Below are 26,948 nucleotides of genomic sequence, written 5' to 3'. Positions count from 1 at the left end.
GATGCTACAACACTACAACAGTACAAATGTCCCCATTGAATCCTCTTTTATTCGACTGAAACGATCATCCACCCGCTCTCTGCACTCATTGGCTGCTGGCCTCATTGACATCTGGATGTCATTGGATACTGATCTCGTTGAGTCCTGGAAGTACGCAGCGATTGGCCATCGGTGTGTCCATCACAGAGCTGTTTTGTCTTGGGTGGGCGCGAGACAGCCCGCTGCGCTCTCCCTCCCATTCTCCATATCCTGTTAGAATGTATTTTTTTTTAGAGGAGCCTTCAACAGTTTTGCTGACCCGTTATAGACCGCGAGAGGTAAGCTGCAGTCACTTTGCTTCTTTAGCTGGAGGCAGAAAAGTTAATCATACAGATGAAATGAAGCGCGGCGTGTACCGGAGAGTACAGACAGAGCGGGTTGGGTTTTTGGAATGTGCGGCTGAACTGTGTCTACTCAGAAGTTTATGTATGTTCTTCTTGGTGTTGCTGGGTTGATCTCTCTGACCTCGAAGATCTGCTCGACAGGACGGCTTTCTTATTAAGAGTTTTCTTTTTGTTAATTCATTGTTCTTTCGCGTTGCTGAGGATGGTATACTATATATTTAACTTCTCAGGGCTCCAGTAAGCTCCCCGCGAAATATCAGATTACTCTCACTCAACTTTTAATAATTCGGATTTATTTGACTGTTAATTTGCAGCCTTCTCAGGGCGCGTTCTCGCGGGGACCATGTGGCGCGTCTTCGAGCCCCCAGAACACAGCCCTGCCACCGCGAGGGTCTCGTGACATTTCAGTTTTTTAAACAAGCTTCAGATGACGGTGGTCATTGAGAACTGGACTTGTCCCCCGGTCGCGCGCTCACGAGGGCGACTCCCTCTCCGCTGGCAACGCACCTTCACCCTGTGTCATGATCGTAGTTCGACTTTTACATTTATTCAACTGACACTTTTCTCCAAAGGAACTGAGGTACCTCTAATTATTTACCCATTTCGAAGTTCAAGTTGCGATTTGAACCTGTGACCTTTGGGCTTAAAAGGAATCAGCTCTCCATCACACCACCAGCTGTCCTCTATGCTTTAGTCTTTCAAATTGCGACTTTCAGATGATGATGTGCCAAAGACAGGACTTGGGTTCACTTTGACAGGACAAACATGCTCAAGAGATGACTCCGGAGTGTTCATGTGTGCAGTGCTGCAGCCACATTTATTTGTCTCGCACATATCATCTGGTGAGGTGGTGATGCATATGACCAGTGGTGAGAAGGAGCCATGTGTAACCTGGTCCTCCGCTGTCTTCTCTTAGTGTCACAGACTTAGTGTGTCCATCAAGCTGGTGGTCTTTGCAATGCCAGTGTCAACCAGAGGCTGCTTGTCCCTCAGTCTCATGTGCCTGGTTTTGATTCTTTGGAAAGTGTTTGAAATAGGGCACGGTAATGTCCTTCAAGACAGATGGCTTCAGACATCATTACATATAAATTTATTCATTTAGCTGACACTTTTCCCCAGTGCAACTTACAGTGTTGTTTTGCCATAATTTACCCAATTATTCAACTGAGTTATATTTACTGGAGATGTTCAAATTAAGTACCTTGCTCAAGTGAACTACAGAAGGTGGTGTAATTGTAAGTCACCTTAGTATATGTCTTCAAATCAAGAGGGACACTATGGCAGTCATGTATGATATTATTTACAGTTGCTCAGTTAACTTTTCTCCAAAGTGACTTACAATGTTAAGGTTACAAATACTACAAGCTTACAATTATTTACCCATTTGTACAGCTGGGTAATTTTACTGGAGCAATTTTTAGGGTAAGTACCTTCAAGGGTACAACAGCCAGATGTGAGGATTGAACCTGTGACCTTTGGGTTCAAAACTAGTAGCGATAACCACTATGTTACCAGGTTAAACTAAAATGACAGTATGACTGAATGAAACTTTCCCTAAACCTGCTGCAACCTGTTTAAGTTTATTAATTGCCTGATTTTGAAAAGTAATGCCTAGCCTGGTAGTTATACATTTTTTCTTCCACGAAGATGCATGTAAAATCTGATGTACTATTTAAGAAAATTTTTTTCCTCAGTAATTATATTTGTCATTTTTAGTCACTGGAAATATTTTTAATCATCATGTGATATGAAGAACGGTGCTTTTATTAAGGTCAAGTACGCGTTAATTGTGTTTGCTGAATCAATGCAGTGAACACATTTTTACATGTCTTATGTGGTGAAATGGACTACTGCTTGGCTATCAGGTATACACTGCTTTTGTAGTTCTTTTAGACTCAATTAAATGCTTGTTCCATGAAACTAATATGGATGCTTGTCATCTTGCTGTGGGTAACCAGTTCAGATCAGCAAAATGTGTGTTGTTCTTCATTAAGTTCCCGGGCAATACTTTTACCATTTAAAGTGACGTGAGGTTCAAAAATGTCCTGAAATACTACTGGGAATAGGGATATCATCCACTTTGATTAAGGCATACAAAACTAATGGAAAATTACTTTGCAAAGCACAACTCAGTGACTGAAAATACCTTCAGTGGAGTTTGCAATTTAGTTTGTGTTTTGGTCATCTTTCTGACCTGGAAAGTGCTTGATTGAAATTTGTCCTTAAATTGTGTACAGTCTATTATGGCAAGTGCTCTCAGCAAAATTATTTCATTATTTCATGCACAAAAATACATCACTCCTACAAACCTTATTCTGTTTTATAGGGGCAATAGTATTTACATTACCTTGCATTGTCTACATGTGCTTGTCCTAAGTGGGGTCATTGCCAGCCAGTGGCTACCTTGCAACTTAAGGTGTGGGGCTAAGGGGGAAAGGGAAACACCCTCCACAGGACACCAGTCCACTGCATCCCATGCAGGGCTTGAACCCCAGACCCACTACACCACAGAGAGAGGGCAAACCTACTACACCACTGCACCCCACTTAGTGTTTACAGTTATGAACAAATAGTTTGTCACCAGCCTAAAACTGAAAACACTGTAGCACAACAAATCTCTCAGCACAGATGTGTTAAGATATGATAAGTTACCTACACGACGGGTAGATTTTTTTTTTTTTTTTTTTAAGCACGATTGACTGGGTCCTGCAACACTAGACTTTGGTATGACTTGCTCCATAGAGCAAGCTTAAAAATAGAACAAGCTTATCTCGAGTGAGGGAGACTGGCACCCACAGAGGAACAACGTTGAGAAGTCAGGAGATGCGTACAGGGGAATTACTGAGGCTCTGTTTTATGATTCCTTTATTTAAATATCATGTTTGATTATTGCATAAGGGGGGTGCGGTGGCACAGCGGGTTTGGCTGGGTGCTGCTCTCTGGTGGGTCTGGGGCTTGAGTTTTGCTTGGAGTACCTTGCGATGGACTGATCTCCTGTCCTGGGTGTGTCCCCTCCCCCTCCAGCCTTGCGCCCTGTGTTGTTAGGTTAGGCTCCGGCTCGCTGCAACCCCGCTCAGGTTAAGCGGTTTCAGACTCTGTTTGTTTGTTTGTTTGTTTGTTTGTTTGTGTGAGATTATTGCATGGACAATTCTCCACTGACAAACAAAATTTCAGTATATCATGCTATATTGATTTGTTTTATCCTATTTTCAAGCTGTCAAAGTCAGATTTTCATTCATGGTCTACAGTGTTTCCAATAAATAGACAGCTCTTATGGAAAAAGTGTGTGCCATTCCAATTTATGTTTGCAGGAATGACAGCAGCACATAAACTAATGCGTAAATAACATCACAGGAAGGAAAGGTTTGGACAAGTTGCCTTAATGGCATTTTTATTGCTGCTGAGTGAAGGGAGCGCAGGGGAAATTCCTGCTTTTACTAGAGCTTTACATCCCAGAGGGTACTGGTTTAGTGAGTCACTTGATCAATAAAGGTGTGATTGGTCCTGGTATGAGAGACAAACAAGGAACATGAAGCTCCCTCTGGAGGGATGTGGGGAATTCCAGCCCTAGTTATGGAGCATTAAGCAAATGCATCTGATTCTCAGTCCCTCAGTCTGTTTGTCCCTCTTTCCATCAGTTCATCAGTTTCTCAGTGTCAATATCGGTCTCTTAGTACCTTGTTCCCTCTGTCCCTCAGGCTAGGGTAATGTGTTCCTTAAAAACTCTTTGTAAGATGAATTCTCATAAATTCAAGACATAATTACCGTTAGCTTCAGTGATTTGAATTTTTGCTTCAGTTTGCTTCAAATTAGCTTCAACAAAATGAAATTTTTTTTTTTTTTTTTTTACATCCTTGAGCCTAAAATTCTCACCAGTTTATGCTAAAATATTATCAAATTCCATTCAAACGCACACAACTAATTCATTAGTTAACATTGTGTTAATACAGCATAACTGGGCAGGATCTTTCATTAAGTACTCTGTAGTACTCTGTGGCTGTCTACCTGTACTTGTTCAGCTGTTTTTTGTAGCTATTAGTTAGCGTAGGCTGAAGAAATGTTGACAAGGAAAACATACTGTATATATACATGACACACAATGTTTGTGTACGAATTCAACTTCTAAAGCAAAAAACAGAACAGTAAAAAAAAAAAAAGATACTAATGAAAACAATGCAAATGAATTTACACAAGTTGGGATCATTTGAATAGACCAAACAGACAATGATTATACAGATTATTTACATTTACATTTATTCATTTAGCTTTTCTCCAAAGCAATGTACATCTCACAAAAGAATGCAATGTGTGCGTTACATCAACAGGAAGAGAGACTTAGATGCAGATGTGTAATTCTGAAGTACAGTCAGTTTGTTACATTCCACCATATGAACCAGTGTACATCACACGGGTAGCTACACAAAAGTTTCTATTATAACAGGACTATAACAAGTGAGACTATCAAATAAAGGTTAATAGAGGTAGAGAACTTAGTGCAGCACGAACCAGATTATATCTGTGAAGAAGACCTCCTGTGACTCTGGTATTGTGCCATGCAGCTGCTGGGAGGCACTTAAAATCGAAATTTGGCCCTTGTAAATGTGAAGAAATGCTTTGTAAGCTTGCATAGAGGTATTATGTGAAACTTCTTGTGAAGTTAAATTCTCGTAACACGAATCAGCATTTCTTAGGATGTGGCTATATTCTCTCAGTCCCTCTCAGACTTGTTTTTGTATTTCTGTCTGTTGCTGTCCTCTTTCTTATGATCTTCATCATCTACCTATCATTGCAGCTCTTAGAATATCGTAGACTGAGCTTAGTGTGGGGATTTCACTCATGTTGCTACTGTGTCAGTTGTGACTCTTGGAGACATGTCTGTAAAAAAAGAAAAGTATTCTAGACTTGTATTTGACTTTTTTTTTTATTTTTTTTTATTTTTAGCTTAAGGAATCGTTGAGAACAATTTGGGGAGAGAAAGCTTTGTGCTTCCTGCACCTCCTGACCATGCATTCGAAACATCAATCCTTCTCCATGCAAGGTGCAAGGTCCCCATTGTAGGGTGCAAAGTAATCTTCTAATGTTCCAGTGCTGAGTGTCCATACAGTTTATGTGTAGACCAACATCAGAACCTGGCTGCAAATGTACACAGCTCACAATAAATCAGCTGACCTGACTCAAATGTACTGTCTTTCTGTTAATCGTCACTTTAAATATATTTACCTTACATTTGAAAGCGTTAAAAGATGCTTGGATAACTGCTGAAAAATATCCTTGAGCTCTAACTAAGAAGATCTCAGAAAGCAAGGCCTTTAATTTAATCTACCACCACGAGATACTGTTTATTCCCCTGTAAAGTGTATTCAGCTGCTTTTCACAAGAAAAAACTATTTGCTACAGCTTGTTTTGGAAACTTTGCTGCAAATCAGTTCTTCAGCTTAGCCTGCTTGTTTAGGATATTTCTCAGCTCATGAAAAGTGTGTTGTTTCTTAAAATAGGCAAAAAGATTTGGGACCAAATGCTAAACTGACACTGAAAAATGCAGCAGCATGACTAACAGTACCCTAGTACAAATGTGTTCAGTGAGGTGCCAATCGTGGGTTTTATTCTGAGCAATGAGGAGAGGAAAGCCTAGATACCCAGTGGAACATGAGCCGCTCTTTATTCGCTGGGGATCCTCAGCACACACAGCTAGCATGACACAACATCTTTTCTCGTTCTGTGAGTCCATTGTAGGTGAAATAGTGCAAAACCATTTAGGACAGTGACATTGCTTTATATTTTTTAAAAATTAATGCATTTTAGGGTGGCATGCTGGTGTCTCATAGCCTCTGAGCTGTTTGGGCATAGGTTCAAATCCAGCTCAGTCTGGAGTGTGTGTGTTCTCCCTTTGCCTGTATGGGTTTCTTCTGAGTGCTCTGGTTTCCTCCCACAGTCCACAGGTGTGCAGTTCAGGTGAGTTGACCACTCTAAACTGCCTTTTGTGTGTGAATGGGTGAGTGCGTGTGGCTACTCCTAAGCCTTGCACTCATTGTTTCCAAAATATGCTCTGGACTGTCCTGACCTTCACCAGAATAAGCGATAATGGAAAGTGAACAAGTATTTCATTTTATGTAAAATCATTTATGTGCAGAAAACTCTTATGAGGGCCAAACAGACGTGATTTCTGCATTAAACTGAGCGTTTTGCCTTTCAAGAAGTTCCTCAATAGCTACATCATGCAACATGATTTACTATATATACTGAGGGGTGTCTAGCATCTAGTGCTGTTTTATGTGTGAGTTTGTTTGTATGTGTGATGCGCCTGTTTAACAAGCATCTGGTGCACCAGTTGAATTACAACAACATGTCACAATAAAACAATGGGCCCTGTACACTTCCAGGTCCGGTGTGTGGAACATCTGGCCCATGGTTCCAGCTGTTGTTCAAAATTGGCAGATGGTATGTGAAACAGTGCCTGAGATTCTCAGCAATGGATCAGCGCAGTCCCATTTCATAACATGGCTGGAGTTCAATCCATCAGCATCACTGAGGCGCTGCTGTGGTATCATGGCACCTGTTTGCATCTAGCCTACCATTGTAGTGTGTGTGTGTGTGTGTGTATCTATATAAATATACACACACACACATACATACACACACACACGTAGCTCTCCAAAATAATGTTCTACTCTGTGTGGCTTTGAAGGAGCATTGCTCACATCAGACAGTGTCCATCCATTGTCCCATATTCGTAAGTCCATCTACTGTTCAGTTCTTATGCTTCCTGTACGTCTCTGCAAATACTCTTTGCAGTAACAAAATTCACTCTGTGTTTAGAAATATGGCTTAAGGATATTGATTTCAAAGGGTTAGAAATAATTTGATTCTGCTCTTGGTTTTTTTTTGTTGTAAAAAAAGAACTCTGATAGTTGTTTACTGTTTGCAGTAATTGTCAGATGTCATTTTTAAGGTTGCTATACATGCTTCAACTGCTGCAGTTTTTTTTTTTTTAAAAATTAAATCAAAAGAGTTTAAAGTTGCCTGTTTTAAACTGCACATTAGTTTTTTTAATCATTGCCTGTGGTCTTGTTACTACAGATCGACAGAATATGGTGGTGAATGCAGGCATGTTAAGGTTTAAACTATTTCCATGGTCTGTTAAGTTTAAAAAGTTGCCACTATTAACAGTGTAGTCAAAATTGCTGCATTTAAAGACGTGTTTGGTGAATGTGATGGAGTTGTTATCGTTGTGGAACAGTTCTATACATTTCCTTTCCTATACAAGGGAAGATTAGTTGTGTCTGACTCTTTTATGGACATGCATGACACAAGTTGACCTGGGGGCCCCTAATTTTTTCACTTTTTTAGACATTTGCGAACACTGAACTGTGAGCACTGTGACACGAAGGGGGGCTTGCTGAACAAGGAGACCTTAGAGAATTTTACAAACAACATTGCTTAACTGCAGAAGTGGCATAATACCTCATTGTGGGGACTGAATGTGTCCCATTGTGTGTGGACCAGGAACAGGGCAGTTAAAGGGATGCAGTGATGACGTGCATTTGGTCTGAAGTTGATAATGGCAGTTTGAAGAGTTTTGTATTAATTCAGCCGGCATTCAAATCTAATCTAGTTACATGGGGATGTTGTTCTCAATCAAGTTTGTGACTTTGCTATGTGACTATGGGTGTGTTTGCACTGAAATGTGGTTTTGTGAATTAATCATGGTTTTCGATGGCATGCAATGTGAGCATGGTCTCACAAGAGCTGTTTGCCCGTGTCCATGTGTCTTTGGAGCCTGTACCAGCAGAAGAGCACTCCCGCACTCTTGTATGTTTGTTCAGCTCTTGTTTTCCTTCTGGCCAACAGGAAACAGCTCAAGGCCTTGGCACTGAGTTTTGCTGGGAAGTGGCGGTTCCTACAGCCAGACAATAGGAGGTGTCCCAGGGGCCTGCAGGGTGTTCTGAAACCTGCTTCCCCTCAGGAAGCTGTGGATGTTATCTATGGCAGCTGACCGGGGGACACAGCAGAAACGATTCCTGTCCTGTTCGTGTCTCTGGGCCTTTGGGTGTTGAGATGTTGAGTGCCATCAGAGCCGTCTGGACTTGCACGTCTGCACATGTGCTGTGTGCCTTTATGGAGTGTGGTCACCGGGTGCTGTGTGACACTGATTTCAGAGCGAATCCTGCTGTCTGTCTGTCTCATACATGTGAGTGTTTTGAGAAGAGCGTGATCAGTTTATATACCCACACCAGTGAAATGCATAGCATGTTCATGTGTCTTGCCTTTATTTATAGATGAGTGGACATACCTTTTTCAGTGCCTGTGTAAGAGGTTTATCAGCCTAGTGGAGTCTGTAGTTTCTCCTAGGCTCAATGTTGTCACTCCTTAACTTAGTGAGATATCAAAAGTTAAAGGTCTGCATTCTCCATTGTCTACTGGACCTCACAGATCATCTGTTTCCTTAACAATGGGAAAAGGGGGTGGAAGGGTGACATCAGTGCTCTAAACAGAGCTCTGGCTAACCAGTTCTCGAGCAGAGTACAATGCTTTATGAGATTGCATGTATGAACTGTGAAATACTGTAATTACAAACGGAGGAACAGAACCTGAATTAGAAGTTTGAATGTGTAAAACTGAAATATCTCATGAATATAAAGTAAGTCTCCTGAGTGTGTTGTTCTTGAAGGACCCAGTGTCAGTATTTCTCTGTCTGTTACACATGTCCATTGACAGTATGTTTTTCAGTATCGGGGTGAAGTACTGTGTGATGTACATGGTTTTTGTTGTGCAACTGTTCAAGACAAAAAGAACAAGATGTGAGACTGTTTATTTGATGCCTCTGGCTTGGTGCTGGTTTTGATTTAGTTTAAAGCTTCCAACGGTTTTTTTCCCCCCATCGGATTCTCCCATATCTTTAAGGAGAAAAAGTTCTTCAGCTCCGCTTTGTCTGTCTGTGACAGCATATACATTTTTTTTCCCAGCCAATTGTGTGCGAGGAGATGATGGGTACCGTGGAATGTGACTTTTCCCTCCATGCCCTGTAATTTAGTGCCTGTCATCTGGCAATGGATGGAAACATGTGCACAACCACTGTGTGTCTGTTGGGAGCCAGAGGCGAGTGCAGCTCTTTGCTTTATGTAGAAATGGGTACAGGCAAGGTTGCAAACGGGGTGTCCATAGCTGCCAACCCTTCGTATTTTCCCAGAATTTCCTCAGTATGGAAATTACGATTTTTTTTTTTTTTTTTTTTTTTTTTTTTTTTTTTGCTGAAGTCCATTTTCCAATAAAATAAGTGAAAGAAATAATAAAAATTCACCACACGACACTGACATTGACACAATCGTCTCTGATCCCATCTTTTAAATCCATCATTTGTAGGGTTACTTGCTTCCGCGCATGAGCATCATACAAGCCTTACATGATCGCTTCGCAAAAACAATCACGTCTCGGATTCCTGCATGAGCATTGCAAACTTTCGCTGCCATGTCTTGTAACATGTAGTCTGTGGATGTTTTGCGGGTGGAGCTGAGGGCTGAGACACTGGTGGCAAAGCAGACAGAAAGTCATTGTCTGGTCTGATGAATCAGAGTTCTGATTATACTAGATATGCATAGTGTGGTCTCCGCATCATGACTCTTTCCTGCATTTTTCAGTGAAAAGAGTTGTTGCATGTTAATAATCAGTCAGCTTACAGTTCTTTTGTTCCTTATTAGTACCGTATTTTGAGGGACACTTATCTTGCTGTGACTGCGGCATGCAAGCATGCCACTGATACAAGTGTGTGCCTGGATTCCTTCACGTGACTTATCCTTGGACTGAGCCGTCTTGGAATAGAAAGGGAAGATAATGACCCTTTGTGCCCAGCTGCTCTCTTCTCCAGCATTCAGACATATGAGAGAAACATGCTGCAAGTTCCAGCCTGGCTGATGTGGCAGGATGTCAGAAGGAAGTGTGTCCTGGAATGTCCCTGGAGCGATGTGGGAAACTGACTGTGTGGCTGTTTATGTGTGTGTATGTGAGCTCCTCTGACTGACAGCTGTCTGCCCATCTGTCTCAGGAGGAGCTGAGCTTTGCCACAAGGGAACAGGACCTGTAAAGAAGAGCAGGCAGAGCAGTAACACCTAGAGGCCTATATGGTCCTTTGAGAGGTGTGTCAGGGTGAGTCTACTTTTATATGCACAACATGTGAATAGAGTAAAATAAACTGTTTTCCTTCTGTATGTATAGTTTCATTATCATACTTGTCTAACATATTTTGATTCTTGTTCCTGAATTCTTTGTATGGCCACATTATTCTAGCAAACATTTTTCTCCAAAGCAACTTCCAGTGAACACTACGTAGTATTTCGTTGACACCTTTTCACCCAAGGTGTCTTACAGTGGTTCATAGACTACGCTAAAATGAAACGCTAATCTATACACCAGAGCAACACACTTTCTCACACACACAATGGGTAATTTTAGAGTCATCAGTTCAGTTAAAGTATATGTGTTTAATTTATGTTTCTTCTGGGGGGAACCAGAGCACCTGGAGGAAACCAGCGTGGAGAGAACGTGCAGACTCCACACAGGCTGAGCAGGGATCAAACCCACATACTCTTGTACCACCCAGGTGTTATGACACAACAATGCTACTTGCTGTGCCACATGCTGCACATGTATTAAATTATAGAGAGCTAAAATTGGGGTGAAAATAAGTGGGGGGGGGAATTTACAAGAATTTTTTCAAAATAAGCCAAAAGAATCTGCACTCTAACACATTAGCAATTTCCCTTCACACACACACACACAAGCACAAGCTCTGTGTTGCAGTATTCATTCAGTATTGTCTCTTTCTTCAGGTGGTGAGGGTTGCTGTTGAAAGGTTGTGGCCCAATAACATGACTCAGTCTGTACAGGTTAATCATAAGCTACCTGGTAAGTAGAAACTTAATTGTATCTGTATAGTAATGAATCAGTAATGCTGGTGAATAATCCTTAATGGGTTTTCCTGTATTCTGTAGACCTGGGTGCACCATTCCTCTACAGCACCCAGGGTGAGGGTGATCAGGGAGGGTCCTACTCTGTACAAACTCCCTATGGCTTCCAGCTGGACCTTGACTTCCTGAAGTATGTAGAGGAGATTGAGAGTGGTCACAATTTCCGCCGAGCTGTGGTTAATCCTCGCCGGGGATCTCGAAGTACCAAGCCCTTTCAGCGGAGTGAAGGTGCTGGAGGACGTACCAGCGGGTGGACATCCACTGAATCGCTGTCGTCTTCTACCAGTGAAGAAAGTCGTGTGCCGCCCCCTCCTCCACCACGGAACCGTACCACCTCAGCACCCAGCGAAACACACCCTCTGTCACCATTGCCCATACTGACCCCTCCACTTTCTGCTGGGTTGAAGGTGCCACCGCTGCCACCAGTGCGCAATCCTAGAGTGGAGAGGACCCTGCTAGAAACCAGCCGGAGACTCCAGCAGGAGCAGACGCAGTTTCAAAATGACTTGGGATTCTGTTTTGCTGACCCTCCAAGGTCCAGTTCTGCCAGTAGCCTGTCACAGGAGACCCAGATGCTGAACGTTTCCTCAGTCTGCCTGAGTCCCTTACAGAGCAGCTGGACCAGAGCCAGTCCTCACAACTCTGGCAGGAGCACCCCAGCACATGGAAGTTCCACTGCCATCAGCCTGGCTCCAGTCCCCTCTGGTCAGCTCCAGACTGTGCGGGAGCAGATGGCAGCAGCTCTCAGGCAGCTCAAGGAGATGGAGGAAAAAGTAAAGGGTGTTCCAGCCCTGGAAAAAGAGGTGACACAGCTACGTGCTGAAAAGGACAGGCTTCTTCTGGCCCTTCGCGAGAAGACCTCGGCTGAGAGTACAGAAGTCCTGCAGCAGTGTCAGACTAAAGGTAACAGGACTAATAAAGCGGAGGTGATGTTAGATGACCAGGGACGTCAGCCACCTTTTCCTGTTTCTGGCAGAACCAGCAAGCTGGTTGAGCTGAGGAAACTGACAGAGAAATTAGGAGGCAAAGATGACAAAGAAGACGAGCCTATAGACAAAGTCTCAACAGTGGAAAGGGTAATCATAACGAAGAAGAGTGTGGCTGTAGGAGATGACCAGCCTCTTGAAGAAAGTGTGTTTTACTACTGCCAGGGCAAAAAAGATGTGGCAACTGCCACAACTCTTGAATTCAATGACAAAAGAGTTGGAACAGATTCAAAAGCTGTGTGTGAAAGAGGAGTAGATGCAAATCCAGAGACTAAAGAAGCTTCTGTATGGGTTATGGAGTCATTGCTTGGATTACAGACTGAAGCAGAGAGAGAAATTGACACCCTGCAAGACACCATTAAATTCCAGCATGAGTCCATTCATGTTCTTGAAAGTAGACTAAGCCAGGCTGATAATGAACTTGAGGCATTAAGAGCTCAGGAATTGCAGAGGAAATCCATTGTGATGATAGAGAGGGGAGTTTTGGTCAAACCTCAGGTAACCACTGCTGGAGTAGAAACTGAGGCCATAAGCCATGGTATGAAAATTGAAAAACAAAGTACTGCTGTGGGCTGTAGATATGAGGTTATAGATGTGCGTGTGGGCCCAGATTTTATGTCTTGTCAACTGGACCAGAGTACTCAGACTGATTTGGTCAACGGAACAGCTTCAGTCATTGTAAGAAGCACTGGCAATCAATGGGAGGATATCTGTGAAGAGGAAAGGTTGACATCAGATGAGAAACCTCTGGCTGCTGTACTGAAGAGAAGGCAATTGACTGTCACAGAAAGCTCTGTCACTCCTGGAGAAGTTAGTATCATGAAGAAGAACCAAGAACATGAAGCAGAAACTGTACCTTGCAGTCCTGCTGTGGGTGAGTGTTTTTTGTACTTTTCTTAGTGTGCGTTTTATTGCTATTGCTGTGGAACACAGATTGTGTACTAAACCTGAAAAGTGGGCCATTCCTGAAATAATGCTGTTAAAGCTCTTGACAGCTTTGCACACACAAAGCATTATGTTTAATCTTGGTCTAATAGTGATAAAATATGATAAATGTGCTTTATATCCACAAGGGTGGTTCTCAGAATGACTCATTGCAGGGTGTACTCCCCCCATGGTAACTCAACTATATTACAGGCACTCTGAAGTCCATCATGAAGAAGAAGGATGGGAGTGGCCCTTCTGAGCCACGCAGTGCCAACAAGAAGAGTCTGCAGTTTGTGGGAATTCTCAATGGGGGGTGAGTACTGCATCATTGAGCTGTGGACTGCACAACACAGTGGCTGAAGAACTACATTTATGTTTAAAACATTTCAAAGCCAGGTTTTTATGCAAAATACACACATTGGCCCTGGTTTCAGTCAGCATAGGAAGTTCTGCAACTACTTCTGGTAGAACAGTACTCAGTGTTGTTTAAAATGCAGGTATGAGTCAACCTCGAGTGAAGATGAAGTAGAGGAAGGTGATAGCTCATCGGGAGCAAGTGGAGCTGCTGGAAGCTCAGACAGCAGTGAGGATGGTGATGCAGCGCTTGAGGATACCTCTGATGATGAGAGAGACATCAATTTGGATGACAGTGACAGCGATGAGGAAGAACCAAGAGAAGCTGAAGTTAAAGGCGCAGAGGAGCTGCAAACTGTGAAGGAGAAGTGTGTTGTCTGTCTGTCCATTAGACGTACTACAGGAAGTTTCAGTGTGGTGTTAGTAATAAATAATTTTTTCATAGGTTTGAGCTGAGCACAAAAATGCGAGAAGCCTGTCTTATTCTGAAGAATCACCTTAATGATGATGTCTCTTCTTTGAAGAGTAAAGAAGTGGTGGGTGATGATATTTTTATTTTGACTTCCTCTTTGTGTCCCATTAGTTCAGATTCATCTATGCTTTTTTTAATTTTCATGGTTTTTAGACCAAAATATATGTAAAATTTGACAACTAAATCTGGCACTGGTTATTTTTGTAGTCTGGAACAGAGTATCTCTTTATTCCCTGCATTGGTGCCTCAGTGCAGCCTTTCCTGCCTCTTTTCACCAGCTCTCCAGCACTCACACTGTGCAGATGGAATGGTTCCGTGTGTCCAGCGCCAAGACAGCCCAACCTTCCCGTGTGTCAGACTATCTAATGGCTTTCTCAGAAGTGTCTCCTGCCCTGCTGGCACACGTGGTCAACATGACCGATGGCAACGGCAACACTGCCCTGCACTACAGCGTGTCGCACTCCAACTTTGCCGTGGTGGGACTGTTATTGGATACAGGTTTGTGTGAAGATTAACATGTTAGGTGATTAGAAATTTAAGGTTATGATGGTACCAGCAAGACTGAACAATAATTGTACAAGGGCTGGGTCAACATTTTATGTACAAGGTATCTTTTTAGGACTGTAGGTGATAAACGTTTCTTGTTTACAGTGTTTCCATGCATTGCTAGAACAGTAAACATTTAAAAAAACTGAAATCATAATTATCCTATTATAGAACTTACTGTTTTATCCTTTGTCATGGTACTTAACGTAAAGTCCCATTGGAATTTAAAGTTGCTTCAGATAAGAGTGGTGGCCAAGTTAATAAATAAACAAACATAACTAACTTGAGAAATGAGAACCTCCTGTTACAAATAGTCACAATTTTTTTAAAACATTTTCCAATTTATATATTTATATATGTATCTATTTTTAATTGCAATTTCTTCTTTGTTCTATTTTCTAAAATTTCTGTAACCTGTGTTTCTGTTTGCAGCAATTAGTTGGCAGTAAAATACCCCCAAAGTCAAGGTATATTTCAGATTAAATTGGTTCAACATGTTTTCACACTGTTGACAAATATTTACATGTGTTTATGGGAGGAGCTGATCAATAATAGTCATTGGGTAGTGTCAGTGCTGATTATGTAAAGAAAGTTGAAAGTAGCTGGAAGCTGACATATGTTGCGCAGCGTACGTAGGATTGAACAGATGATTGGGGAGATGCATTTTTTATTTTTCAGTCATTTTATATGAATTTTAATTTTGTATGAATTTAATCAAACATAATAAAAGTATTACACTGTGATGGACTGGCATTGTGTCCAGGGTGTCACCTGCCTCATGCCCTGTAGTGCGAGAATAGGCTCCAGACCACTGTGACCGTTGAGACCACTGGGAATATACAGTATATATCATATAGCTTTTATTGATTGTGACTTTGTGGTAAAAGTCCCTGGAGATATAAACAGTTGAAGCTATGAACAAATTGAGTGGTTGCTTTGACTTAAAGCTCCTTTGCGTGCTAGGCATCAGGAGTGAAGTCTCAGGGTTTGGCCAGGTTTGTCATCTTCCAGGAGGTCTGAATGACATTTTCCCAGGGACTGACTGTCTTTCTGTGCAATGTGTGCTCTCTGCAGGCATGTGCAATGTAGACCAGCAGAACAAGGCTGGCTACACAGCCATCATGCTGGCAGCCCTGGCAGCAGTGACAGAAGAGGAAGACATGAGGGTGGTGAGGAAGCTCTTTAATCAAGGCAATGTCAATGCCAAGGCGAGCCAGGTGAGCACCTGTCACCTTCTTACCACAGCACATAAATCTGCTTTTGTACAGTTTGATGGCTCAGTACCTTTTAATTTACAGAGAACTGTATGAAAGAATGTAGTTCTATCTGCTATGTATCAAAATTACTTTTTTGCAGGGCTTTTCATTAGCACAGACATATTTTATACAGGTATCCCCCATTATACGAACACATCCTCCAAACACTTAACAGTCTTAAAAAAATATTAATCAAACCATTAGGAGAATAAGATATTAAATATAATCAAGAAGGAAATTAACAAAGACTAAATTAGTGCAGAATTAATTTTTTTTTTTTTTTACTTTACAGTAAGGACACGTAAATATACGAAAAACACATTTGCTTTTACATTTATTCCTTGGGCAGATGCTTTTCTCCAAAGCGACATAAATCTCAGAAAACAATATAAAAGTTCGTAACATCAACAGAAGGAGAGATTTGGATGCAGCCACATTATTCTAGAGTATAGTCACATACCACAGCACAAACCAGTATACATTACGTGAATAGCTGCATATAGGCTTTCCCATTATTAAACAAACTGTTATTAAAAATTAAGCATAACAAATGGGTTCACGTTTATATAGCACTTATGGGATTTGGGGAGAAGTGAGTCGGAAAGAGGTGTTTAACCTCTTAACACGCACGCATGCACGCACACATTGTCCGAACCGCTTGTCCCATACGGGGTCGCGGGGAGCCGGAGCCTAACCTGGCAACACAGGGTGCGAGGCTGGAGGGGAGGGGACACACCCAGGATGGGACGCCAGTCCGTCACAAGGCACCCCAAGCGGGACTCGAGCCCCAGACCCACCAGAGAGCAGGACCCGGTCCAACCCACTGTGCCACCACGCCCCCGCGCTTTACTTGTTAGTGAACGAATATTTAACAGACAGCATTTTATATTACAGTTTGGCCAAGGTGGCAAGTTGAGAACGTTTGTTTGTATTTTAGATTGCTGGTAGAAGCGTTCCTATCAATATTACTAAGTCTAGTAGGACCCGGGCCAACCCACTGCGCCACCATGCCCCTCCCCCCTTTAACATGAACATTTTATATTTTTTTGTCACGTACCTTAGAGAGGTACATGAACAAAAAACATAAAAAAAAAAAATAAAAGGAAACCATTTCTCAAAACTGCAGTAAAACAGCTTGAAAAGCAATGCAAAATTAAGAAGAGGTTATCGGTCTGTCTCAAACACCTGAAAAAAGTCGTCTCTAATACTGGGAGCAGTCGGTCTGTATAACGAACATGGGTACTACTTTTTTAGGGCTGTTACACCGAAAGTCTGGAAACCGGGAGTCCGTGTACTCGGGTATACCTGAACTTTTATGATGGAGTTAAGCTCTGAAGTGAACTGAACAAGGGTGTCAGTGATCTTTTTTCATTTTTATTTGATAGATTATTCTATTGCAAGTGTTACTTAGTACTCAATATTGAAACAATTCCTTCTTAGACAGTGCTACGAGTGGGGTTCCTGTTTGGTAAGGCTAGGTGCCTCACTGTCTTTTAGAAGCTGAGATTCCTAATGCTGATGTCTTTGCAGTAGGGTATTCTGTCTTTGAGGAGTTAAGATGATAAACAATGCATATTTTTCCCACCAGTACTTAAATGCTAGATAATGGATTTTGTCCTATAGTGAAGGAGATTCTAAATAATTGGCTCTGTCCTGTAGATGATGGGATCATCAGATGTTTTGTAGAGTTTGAGACACTAGTTATTGCTCCTCTTCAGTAACACGTGGTGGGAAACACTGACATGGCCATGCTTCGCCTGTGTCCAGGCTGGGCAAACTGCCCTGATGCTGGCAGTAAGTCATGGGAGGCTGGAGATGGTGCGCATGCTTCTGGCCTGCGGCGCTAGTGTCAACATGCAGGATGATGAAGGCTCTACGGCACTCATGTGTGCCTGTGAACATGGCCGTGCAGAGATCGTCTCACTCCTCCTTGAACAATCCGACTGTGACATTTCCATTGTGGACAATGTGAGTACTGCATGTGTCTTCTAAATGCACTGAAATGTGCTGTCTTCTCTGGTAGTGGATCATATATTAGAGTCCTTTCATTCATTAATTTCCTGTCATTAACTGTTTGTACTAATGCAGAGTATGGTTGTTGAGAGCCTATTGTGGAAGCACAGAGTGTGAGGCTGGCAGAGTACAGGACAGGGTACCAGGCCACTGCAGTCTTAGTGTCCATTTTTTATATTTGACACTGTCCATGTTTTCATTTCTTTGTATGGGTGTTCAAGAAGCAATTATTTTATTATTTACAACATTACAATATTTGCAATATTTTTAATGAAGATACTTTTTGTATGCAAAGCTGTGGTGTGTGCTTATTTACAGTCTGCTGATATTCCGATGTTATATCTCTCGTGAGGTTTTTGTGTAACTTGAACTTGGATTTACATGAAACTTTGATTTAACAGTCAGAAAATGATGTGTTGCCACTCTAAAAAGAATCTTATCTGAAGCTAAGTCTTGTGTGTTCAAGATTCACATATCATGCCAAAATGGACATACTATACATTTAATTTACAATAAGAGAATGTGGTCTACATGGTAATTAAACTGCTTTTGTGAAGGTTTCAGTTCAGTGAAATTTTGTGTATTTTACTTAACAGGGATTATTAAGTTAAATTTCACTTGATGTGATGAGAAATCTAAGGTTATGATGGTACCTACAAGATTAAAAAATTAGAATCAATATATGCACTTTAAGCTAATTTTTTCCTGTGATTTGACTGGCTGTTGGCAGGTGTGTTCTTCCAAAAAGAACAATTCCTGATAAAACTTTATAAGGCTTTTTTTGATGTATTCATGTTTTTCATATATTAGATGGATGAAAAGTTCTGTATGTTTTAAATTCTGGAGTCTCACCCCATGCCACATTGTGACATATTTTCTGAGAGCTGGATGGCTGATCCTGTAAAAAAAAAAAAAAAACTGCAAGATTTCAGAATGTCTGAATTCTGTGTAGCTGTAGGCATTGCATGGTTAAGAACGGTGCTTTGAGATACCCCAGTTATTAAACCATAAGTGTGGTCTTCCATTGTGTGTCTTTTCTCCACCCTCCACTCTCCAGGATGGCAGTAATGCTCTTTCCATCGCCTTGGAGGCCTCCCATAATGACATTGCTGTGTTGCTTTATGCCCACATGAATTACTCCAAGACCCAAGCCACGGTTAGTTGCCTGATCTCTGGGAAGTCTGTTTCATATTTTTCAAAACAGTTGTTTTAAAGATATATCTTAAAAGATTTCACAGTCAGTACAATATAGGGCTTTTTGAAGTTGCTCATCCATAAAACGCTTAGTGAAACACAAGCAGATATTTTAGTTTTGTTTTCACAGTCTAGGTTTGGGGTGTGGTACTTGTGTTGTTAAAAGGATTGGGGAAAAAAAAAAAATGTCATACTTGTGTGAACAGTGACCTCTACAGAAAGCATTTCAGTTTTTGACTAGCAAAGTATTATGGGATAGTTAACTGTTCTTAGATTATACACATCAATAAATAAAAATTCATGTTACATAAGGGCTTGTTTTAAGGACACAATTGGGACAGCTGGTAGCATAGTGGTTAGAGCTGCTGCCTTTAGACCCAGAAGTTGCAGGTTCAAGCCTCACCTCCAGCTGTAGTACCCTTAAGCAAGGTACTTGCCTTACTTTGCTCCAGTAAAAATTACCCAGCTGTATAAATGGGTAAGTACCTAAGCATTGTAAGTTACTTTGGAGAAAACTGTTAACTAAATTAGTTATAGTTTTCTGGCTAGTACTGCATGGCAGAAGATGTGGTCCTACTGGATCTACTACCTACATTTTCAGTTAGTTTCTTTAGATGTTCACATAAAATCAGTTGCAGCAAATGGCTTAATTATGAATACCAGCTCAATCATTTGTGCAAATATTTTTTACCCTACAGTGTTATAGTCAGTATGGAATAATGAAACAAATTTGACCTAACTCAGTTTGGAGACATAAGTGCATACCTTAAATGCTTTAAAACAGTATCTAAGCCAAAAGTAATTCACTATGTTAAGGCATCCTAAAAATAATGGTGTGAAATTGTGATTGCAGAATATAGACTTTTGCAAAAATATGTAAAATGATCCAACTTTTTCAGGGCCCATCTAAGCCACACCCCCGAAGCCCTTCCAGCCCTGCAAAGATATGGCCTGCTGAGTGACACATCTGTCCATGTGAAATACCAATAACTGGACAATATGCTGCTGGAATATAGAGCCAACTGTACTGGAATATTTCATCATTTTAAAACATCTATATAATATATATCTAGAAAAATCTAATGGCCTAAGAATTTCATTAGTATCTAACACCGTTATCAAAGTACATTGTACTGCCATTTTACTTTTGCTAGTTTTAACACCTGAGTTTTATATTGCATATTATATGAATATCAAGGCCAAAAGAAACATGGTAAGTGTTAGAATTCTGATTTCATGCACACATCTGGAGCAGTAAAGAAGGTATTAACTGTTTCAAATTCAGTTAATTTTTGTAAAAACACTATTGAAAGGGAGACAAGGTTAACTAGGTTACCACTGCTAAAATGCTTTATGCCAAAAATATTCTGCATCCTGTATGAACTGTATATTCATGTACCTATTTTTATTAAACATTCAAAAAATATCTTGTTCTGTGGTTATAACCTAAGTTTCTTCCCCCAATTAGGTTAACTGGAACATAGTCATTGTGAATAGCTGTATACAATGATTAGTTGATTGTAAAAATTCTCTTAACTTACAAGGCTTTCCAGGCACTACACGCTTGCACTCATTCTGCGCACACACAGCAGAACCTTGTACAACTTTGCAAAAAGGTTTCTGGAAGAAACCACACCTCAGTATCACTTTAAATTCAGAGCACAAACACAGGGTGTATAACTGTCACAGCTAAACACAGAAATGTGAACAGGTTCCTTATGGTATTATTACAGCACTAGAAGAATATATTCTTTACATAAACTTGCACAGCTCAAACATCCAAGAGTATTCTCAAACTTTTATTGTCAAAGTAGACATGTCAAACACTTCACAACTTTCAAGATCTTCTCCATGGGTGATGCTCTCATCCACCTTTCAGACTGCAGGAAGAAAGGTAGCCAAGTTTTTAAATACATGTTTCATTAAAGCGATATTTATAACCATCCTACACTGCTAATTACCTATGGCCATTTCCGCATGTATTCAGCATAGCAACTTCTGTTTAAGCCTTAAAAGGGCCCTTTCTTAGGACTTGAACTTCCACATCACTTCCAAACACTTCAGATTAACACAGATCTGATCATGTGCAATGTAGAATTATCCAAACATTTGAATATGGTCAAAACATGCCTTTGAAGTCTAACCCCTGACTACAACAATACATTACCTATTATCATATATTTAGTTCATAAAGCAAAATGAGAGCACAAATGTATTTGTTTTAATAACATGCGATATTCTCAATCATGATGAGTCAGAAGACCGACACATACACACACACACAACACGTACATGATGAGTACAGCAGAAGCTGCTAAGCTGCTAGCGGAGCCTTCTGGCCTCTCGCTCGGACTCCAGCAGGGTCAGCACGTCGCCTTCTCTCACCGGACCCTTCACGTTACGGATGATAGAGCGGTTGCTGTCATCCATGAACTCAACTCGCACCTCCAAACAAAACAAGAAACACTGTTCACTTTCCTCCACAGTGACACAATGAATGATATGAATGAATGTCGAGAACGCGAACACACACAGAGAGAACGAGAACTACTCACCTGGGTGCACTGACCCTGGGAGCCGGTTCTTCCGAGGACCTTAGTCACCTAAAATAAATATAAAAAAGGTAGTTAAAGAGACATACAGACTTACACAGAACAGAATCTCTAACTGAAACTTGAAAGCAGGCTAGTTTTAAAACTTCACAAGTCAGAAATTCAATTTGCCAACTCTGGAGGTAATGTCTTCCTCTTCTCAAATTGTTGCAAATACCACTTAATATATTTGATTAAAATTCTGGGAAACACTCCACTTATTACACCCAGAAGGAAGGCAGTCAGCACATTTGATTGATTTGGCTCGTCAGAGATCGAATTTTTTCCCCACATGGTCTTGTTAAAATATCAGAAAACGCCCACACTGTTGCAAGTTTAGCGACTTAACCTTTCATTAAACAAGTTTAACGTCTTTAATTAACGATACACAACTATATTCGTGGTAATACATTAGAGAATTATCGAAATTCTTACTCTTGCGAGCTTTATCGGCTGCACGCGACTGGCGTCCATCTTAGCGACTTCAAGCAGAAAGGGAGTCACGTGGTGGAGAGGAGAGTATTTATACTCAAAACTTCTGTTAAAAATATTCTTAACAATTTAACCTATAGGATTTCACGTTTATTAAAAAGCTATTGTGAAGGCTCTAGTAAAAAATAAAAGCTGATAATAAAAATTTATTTACGTCAGGTTACGGCAGTATTTACGTCAGGTCTAATGACAGAAAATATTTCTCTTTAGAACGGTGCACAAGTATAATAAATAAATTTTAATACATACTCCAACGAAAAAAAAGATTTAGTTTTTTTGTATTTTAACGAAGACTTTGAATGCCTTAAAGCGATTTGTCCTACGTCACGATCTCAATGATCGCGATACTTTCTGTTAGCGGCACAGCGATGGCGTCTGCGACCAAGATCATTCAGAGACTCAGAAACTATTTATCGGGGGTAAACAGCCATTTTATTCTGGCAATGGCAGGACAACAGTTACATTACAAAAACAAATTCAGTAATAAACTTGCCTTATGTTTATCATTTGTATTTAGCATGATTGATGCAGACATGATGTTATAGTCTATCTGTATGTTACGCAGGTTGAATCCGTTCCGTTCACCGTTGTTGCACACATACAATAATTTAATTAAAATTCATTTATATTATTTGTTTCTCCTAAAATCCCGTTTAACCTTCTGATTAAACTGTACTGCGTTTGTATTTAACTTTGACGAATATTGCAGTTGCCGTATGAATTCCATGACGTTTGATATCTGGTTTTTCAGCAAAATCTTCAGGCGAAGCTTCAGTTGCGTTATGCTGAGATTTCCAAAAGGTGTGTAACCGAACACATTGCTAACGTTCCTATGTATATACATACGATACGATATTAATTGTAAAAGTTAATTGCAGTCGTTATTCTATAGACCTAATTTGTGACCTTGAAACAACACCGAGGGTGGTCAGTCAGTGACAGTGCTGTTTTGTGCACTTTGTGTTCCTCACTGAATGTGTGTAGGACTCAGCCCGCACCCAGACTTCCGGTCGGACCCAGTCACAAGTTCGCCTTTAACTACTACTGCCAAAGAGACGGCAGGAGGGAGGCGGTGCCGCCCACTGTAGTCATGTCATCTCAAAAGGCTCTGGAAGCTGGAGGGTAATTATATTTGCCTGTCTCTCAGTCTCTATGTAGTAGAATGTAACAGTTGATTACTGTTCAGGTACAATTTTTTTAATTTAAAGGTTGCATTGGAGCATCTTCTACTCTATTGACATTGTAGAGAGAAATGACAACTGGTAGTGTAGTTAGAGGTACTGCCTTTGGAACCAAAGGTCACAGCTTGAAATCCTGCCTCCGGCTGCAGTACCCTTGAGCAAGGTACTTACCCTAAATTGCTCCAGTAAAAAATGATCCAGCTGTAGAAATGGGTAAATAATTGTAGACAGATTAACACTGTAAATTGCTTTGGAGAAAAGCATCATCTTAAATGAATAAATGTAGAAATATAGATTTTCACATTTTTTAATAGATGTTTAGAGATCACAAATATACATGGATAGAAAAATATTTACTTGATAGTTGACACAAAAGTATCCATTTATTTTGGGGCTATTGAAAATGAAATTGTACATTTTTAAGCACATGTCTTGTGTTATCTTGCAGATACTGTAAAGGATAATTCTGGCCAATTCCACTTGTACAGCCACTATTTTTTTGAAATGCCAGGTTATTTTATATGTTCTGGTATTATGCTATGGTTCATCCCTGTAAATTGTTTGCAGTTATTGAGTTTTTGTATTTGTATTATATGCAAATATAATCCAAAAGTTTGTTCAACACATCGTTTTGGTTGCAAGCTTTTACCCTGGTTATTGGTAGGGTGTGCAGCCTGGAAATACTTAAAACACAGTGAAAAGTACAGCAGATTACAAGAAGACATAAAATGAGCTTTTTGCCAAACATGATTGCTGAGATGTCTTTACAACCATGACTGTACAGTAATGTCAAGTTATATTTGTATGAATTGTATGTATTTTGTTTAAAATCCATATATTTGTAACATTTTTGTTTTTGTTTTGTTTTATGCTAGCTGTATACTGTGAAGATTCTTTTCATATACATTTGACTTCATTGGCTACAATTACTGTTATATACAGTTCTCTTATTGCATATCCATATGCTTAAGAGTAAAATCCTTTGCAAGAACTCCCTCCCTATTGATAGCGTTTGCTATGAAATTATTTTATAATAACATTTATTACAAACTGTGAGTAGTAGAAGAGTTTAAATTCTAATTTTTTTCATACATTGTGAATATGTTTCTCAATACAGACAAGTCCCAGCTGTATCAGCAAAGCATCCAGTTGTGCCTGGACATGCCAAGGACCTTGAATTGTCTAAAGACCAGCCGTATCTTTGAAGAAAGACTGGCTGTCTTCTTTCCCTTACTTTCTTTGTCACCATTTCTGTAAATACCATGAATAAAACACAACATTAACACAAAACTTGAGTCTTTTTTTGGTTGGTAAAATGCACTTTTTCTATTTTTCCTCTCAGATGTTGTAACGATCTGGCTAATGAGTTAGCCCAGATTCTCACGTGGATTCCAGAAAGGCGTATAATTATATAAACCCAGTCGGACATGGAAAAAAGGAAGCTCTTCTTTTTAATATCTTGCAGGCAACTATGGATGACATATTTCACACAGCTGTCTTTACAATAAAATAAACAACATTAAAGTAAACTCCAAAACGTGCGAGGCACAAAATGTGTACACGGCCAAGTATATAAGCCTGCGCGCGCGCGCGCGGGAGAGAGGGGCGAGGGGAGGAGCAACCCCTTAGTCTCAACCATAATACGTCATCATTACAATGTACATAGCTTTGGTGAAAAGTGTCTGCTAAACAGATAAATGCAAATAGATATATGCTCTGTCTTACTTCCTGAAAGAACCTGGTGCATCACAAAGTAACTGAGTTAATTGATATGTTATATATCTATAGGAACTCAATTGCCCAGGTTCTTATACCACCTCCTACTCTAGAACCCTTGAGCAAGATACTTATCCTGAATTGCTCCAGTAAACATCCAGCTGTATACATGTATAAAATATTGTAAGTAGCTTAGCATTGCAAGTGACTGGAGAAAAGCTTCATCTAAATGAATAATAATAGTACTAAATCTGACATTTCACTTGTGATATTTGATTCACAAATTTATTTTTATAGAGTGCTCTTCTCAACAGTGACAGTGATTACAGGTAACAATACAAAATGGGTAGTAATATGTGAATAATAATCAAGTAAGCCAACTGGCAGCTGAGGATACGGAAACAAAAACAGATGAAGAAGGGGAGAAAAATAAACCTCTGGGCACCTGAGTACCAGTAAATTCCCCACCCTCCTGTGTATTCTATTGTGTTATCTTGGGCCAGCAATGGAAGTGGGGCAGATGGTGGCACTGCTGTCTCAGTGCCTGGGTGGTATGAGAGGACATGGGTTTGATCCCTGCTCAGTCTGTGTGGAGTTTGCATGTTCTCTCCATGTCTGTATGGGTTTCCTCCCACAGTCCAAAGACATGCTGTTCAGGTTCACCTATAGTGTGTGAGTGACAGAGAGAGTGTGACCCACTATGTATGGATGAGTGACCCATTGTAAGTGGTGTATCTAGCAGTGTAAGTCACCTTGGTGAATAAGGTGTGTGGTCTGATAACACTACATAAAGTTCATTGGAAGTCGCTTTGGAGAAAAACATCTGATAAGTAATAAATGTGACTACCTAAAAAGACCAGCTCATAAAGGTTACACTGAAGTAATATCTCTGAAGACAGAATTCTTAGTCTGGCCTTCAGGTTGCTGATCTGGTGGGTGCTGGTGTGCAGCTTCATCACTGACTTCCTATGTGACTGTGGTGGTCTGTACAGTGTTGTAAAGAACCAGGAGAAATGGACAGGGACAAGATAACTAGTGAGTACAATAATTATGGTCAAGGAGACATTCATTCAGATTAAGACAAGAGAGAGATGACAGACAGGTTAAAATAAATGAGACTTCAGTCTGGTTTTAAAAACAGCAACAGAGGCTACATACTGTAATTTGTTATAATAGGTAACATAGGTGCCCTATAGCTGAATGCTTTGGAGCCCACAACTGCAAATCTTTGGCATGGTGAGTAGGCCCACATCTTTTGAATGGAGAGCATGTACGTATTTTGGTAAGATCAGCAAGGTCAGACTTATGAGAGTAATATGAGAGTACTTTTTGGTACTGGTGACAACCCAAGTTGCTGCATTTTGGATCACTCGAGGAGGGGAGACACTTCTTGTACCTTGTTATGAATACCCAAGTTATCAATTTTTAAAGATAGAGAAATTTCCCAGTTTATTTACTATTCATTACATTTTCTTTTTTGTTTTATTTCCAAAAATTCTGCCTTTTTTGCTCGCCACCATGATTAGTTGCAGCAAAACACGTTATTATCAACTGTAGCAAAAATTTTGGGATTACTGTGTAAACAGCACCTGTTCACACCAGTTCCAACGTGACTGAATTCAGTCATTGTATAAAACCTATTCAAGTTAGGAGCAGAAGCAAAATGGAGAGGAATTCGATACCTGCTGCCGGGAAACATCTAGCACTGCATAAATTAACCGCACTCCTCCGCAGCACTGCGACGAGGCGCTGTTCTCCTGAGGAATCGAGTGCAAAAAAACCTTGTGATAAGAGCTGACTCGAGTCAAGATCGGCGCTAGAAGTACCTGGCTGTTCGAGATTTGTTCCAGCACAATATACTCTACATCTGAGGACA

General features: G+C 40.5%; 3 protein-coding genes across 6 annotated transcripts; 2 read left to right on the top strand and 1 right to left on the bottom strand.

The window, feature by feature from the left end:
* The first annotated feature begins 220 nt into the window (after positions 1 to 220).
* On the top strand, positions 221 to 20,810 carry kank3 (KN motif and ankyrin repeat domains 3). Of its 4 annotated transcripts, none has more exons than XM_018745926.1 (12): positions 221 to 317; positions 10,423 to 10,523; positions 11,207 to 11,282; positions 11,369 to 13,204; positions 13,468 to 13,570; positions 13,755 to 13,979; positions 14,057 to 14,147; positions 14,362 to 14,581; positions 15,704 to 15,846; positions 17,653 to 17,853; positions 18,956 to 19,054; positions 19,992 to 20,810. In XM_018745926.1, the coding sequence occupies exons 3-12, from the start codon at positions 11,246 to 11,248 to the stop codon at positions 20,052 to 20,054; spliced, it is 3,018 nt and encodes a 1,005-aa protein (XP_018601442.1). In that variant the 5' UTR covers positions 221 to 317; positions 10,423 to 10,523; positions 11,207 to 11,245; the 3' UTR covers positions 20,055 to 20,810. The 4 variants fall into 4 exon arrangements, with proteins under 4 accessions (XP_018601442.1, XP_018601444.1, XP_018601445.1 ...); XM_018745927.1 differs by lacking the exon at positions 221 to 317 and adding an exon at positions 8,410 to 8,571; XM_018745928.1 differs by lacking the exons at positions 17,653 to 17,853; positions 18,956 to 19,054; positions 19,992 to 20,810 and having other exon boundaries at positions 15,704 to 16,090.
* A 65-nt stretch (positions 20,811 to 20,875) lies between these two features.
* rps28 (ribosomal protein S28) lies at positions 20,876 to 22,187 on the bottom strand. The gene is made up of 4 exons (XM_018745930.1): positions 22,119 to 22,187; positions 21,648 to 21,695; positions 21,385 to 21,537; positions 20,876 to 20,972 (listed from the first exon to the last, which is right to left on the bottom strand). Exons 1-3 carry the CDS (start codon positions 22,155 to 22,157, stop codon positions 21,415 to 21,417), a joined length of 210 nt encoding a protein of 69 aa, XP_018601446.1. The 5' UTR covers positions 22,158 to 22,187; the 3' UTR covers positions 20,876 to 20,972; positions 21,385 to 21,414.
* A 300-nt stretch (positions 22,188 to 22,487) lies between these two features.
* Positions 22,488 to 24,636, top strand: ndufa7 (NADH:ubiquinone oxidoreductase subunit A7). The gene is made up of 4 exons (XM_018745859.1): positions 22,488 to 22,594; positions 22,927 to 22,976; positions 23,160 to 23,297; positions 24,474 to 24,636. The coding sequence occupies exons 1-4, from the start codon at positions 22,511 to 22,513 to the stop codon at positions 24,559 to 24,561; spliced, it is 360 nt and encodes a 119-aa protein (XP_018601375.1). The 5' UTR covers positions 22,488 to 22,510; the 3' UTR covers positions 24,562 to 24,636.
* The last annotated feature ends 2,312 nt before the right edge of the window (positions 24,637 to 26,948 follow it).

Source organism: Scleropages formosus, chromosome 9, assembly GCF_900964775.1.
Source record: "Scleropages formosus chromosome 9, fSclFor1.1, whole genome shotgun sequence".
Taxonomy (NCBI): domain Eukaryota; kingdom Metazoa; phylum Chordata; class Actinopteri; order Osteoglossiformes; family Osteoglossidae; genus Scleropages; species Scleropages formosus.
The sequence above is the reverse complement of the archived record's forward strand: the minus strand, read 5'-3'. Positions and strand labels throughout refer to the sequence as shown.

Excerpts from the sequence above, each read along its gene's own strand:
- ndufa7 (XM_018745859.1), top strand. The coding sequence starts at position 22,511 with ATGATCGCGATACTTTCTGTTAGCGGCACAGCGATGGCGTCTGCGACC. Across the intron at positions 22,595-22,926 it reads TCAGAAACTATTTATCGGGG|CAAAATCTTCAGGCGAAGCT; the intron begins GTAAACAGCCAT and ends CTGGTTTTTCAG. Across the intron at positions 22,977-23,159 it reads TATGCTGAGATTTCCAAAAG|GACTCAGCCCGCACCCAGAC; the intron begins GTGTGTAACCGA and ends GAATGTGTGTAG.
- rps28 (XM_018745930.1), bottom strand. The coding sequence starts at position 22,157 with ATGGACGCCAGTCGCGTGCAGCCGATAAAGCTCGCAAGA. Across the intron at positions 21,696-22,118 it reads AGCCGATAAAGCTCGCAAGA|GTGACTAAGGTCCTCGGAAG; the intron begins GTAAGAATTTCG and ends TATTTATTTTAG. Across the intron at positions 21,538-21,647 it reads CCCAGGGTCAGTGCACCCAG|GTGCGAGTTGAGTTCATGGA; the intron begins GTGAGTAGTTCT and ends TTTTGTTTGGAG.
- kank3 (XM_018745926.1), top strand. The coding sequence starts at position 11,246 with ATGACTCAGTCTGTACAGGTTAATCATAAGCTACCTG. Across the intron at positions 14,582-15,703 it reads GGGACTGTTATTGGATACAG|GCATGTGCAATGTAGACCAG; the intron begins GTTTGTGTGAAG and ends TGCTCTCTGCAG. Across the intron at positions 17,854-18,955 it reads ACATTTCCATTGTGGACAAT|GATGGCAGTAATGCTCTTTC; the intron begins GTGAGTACTGCA and ends TCCACTCTCCAG.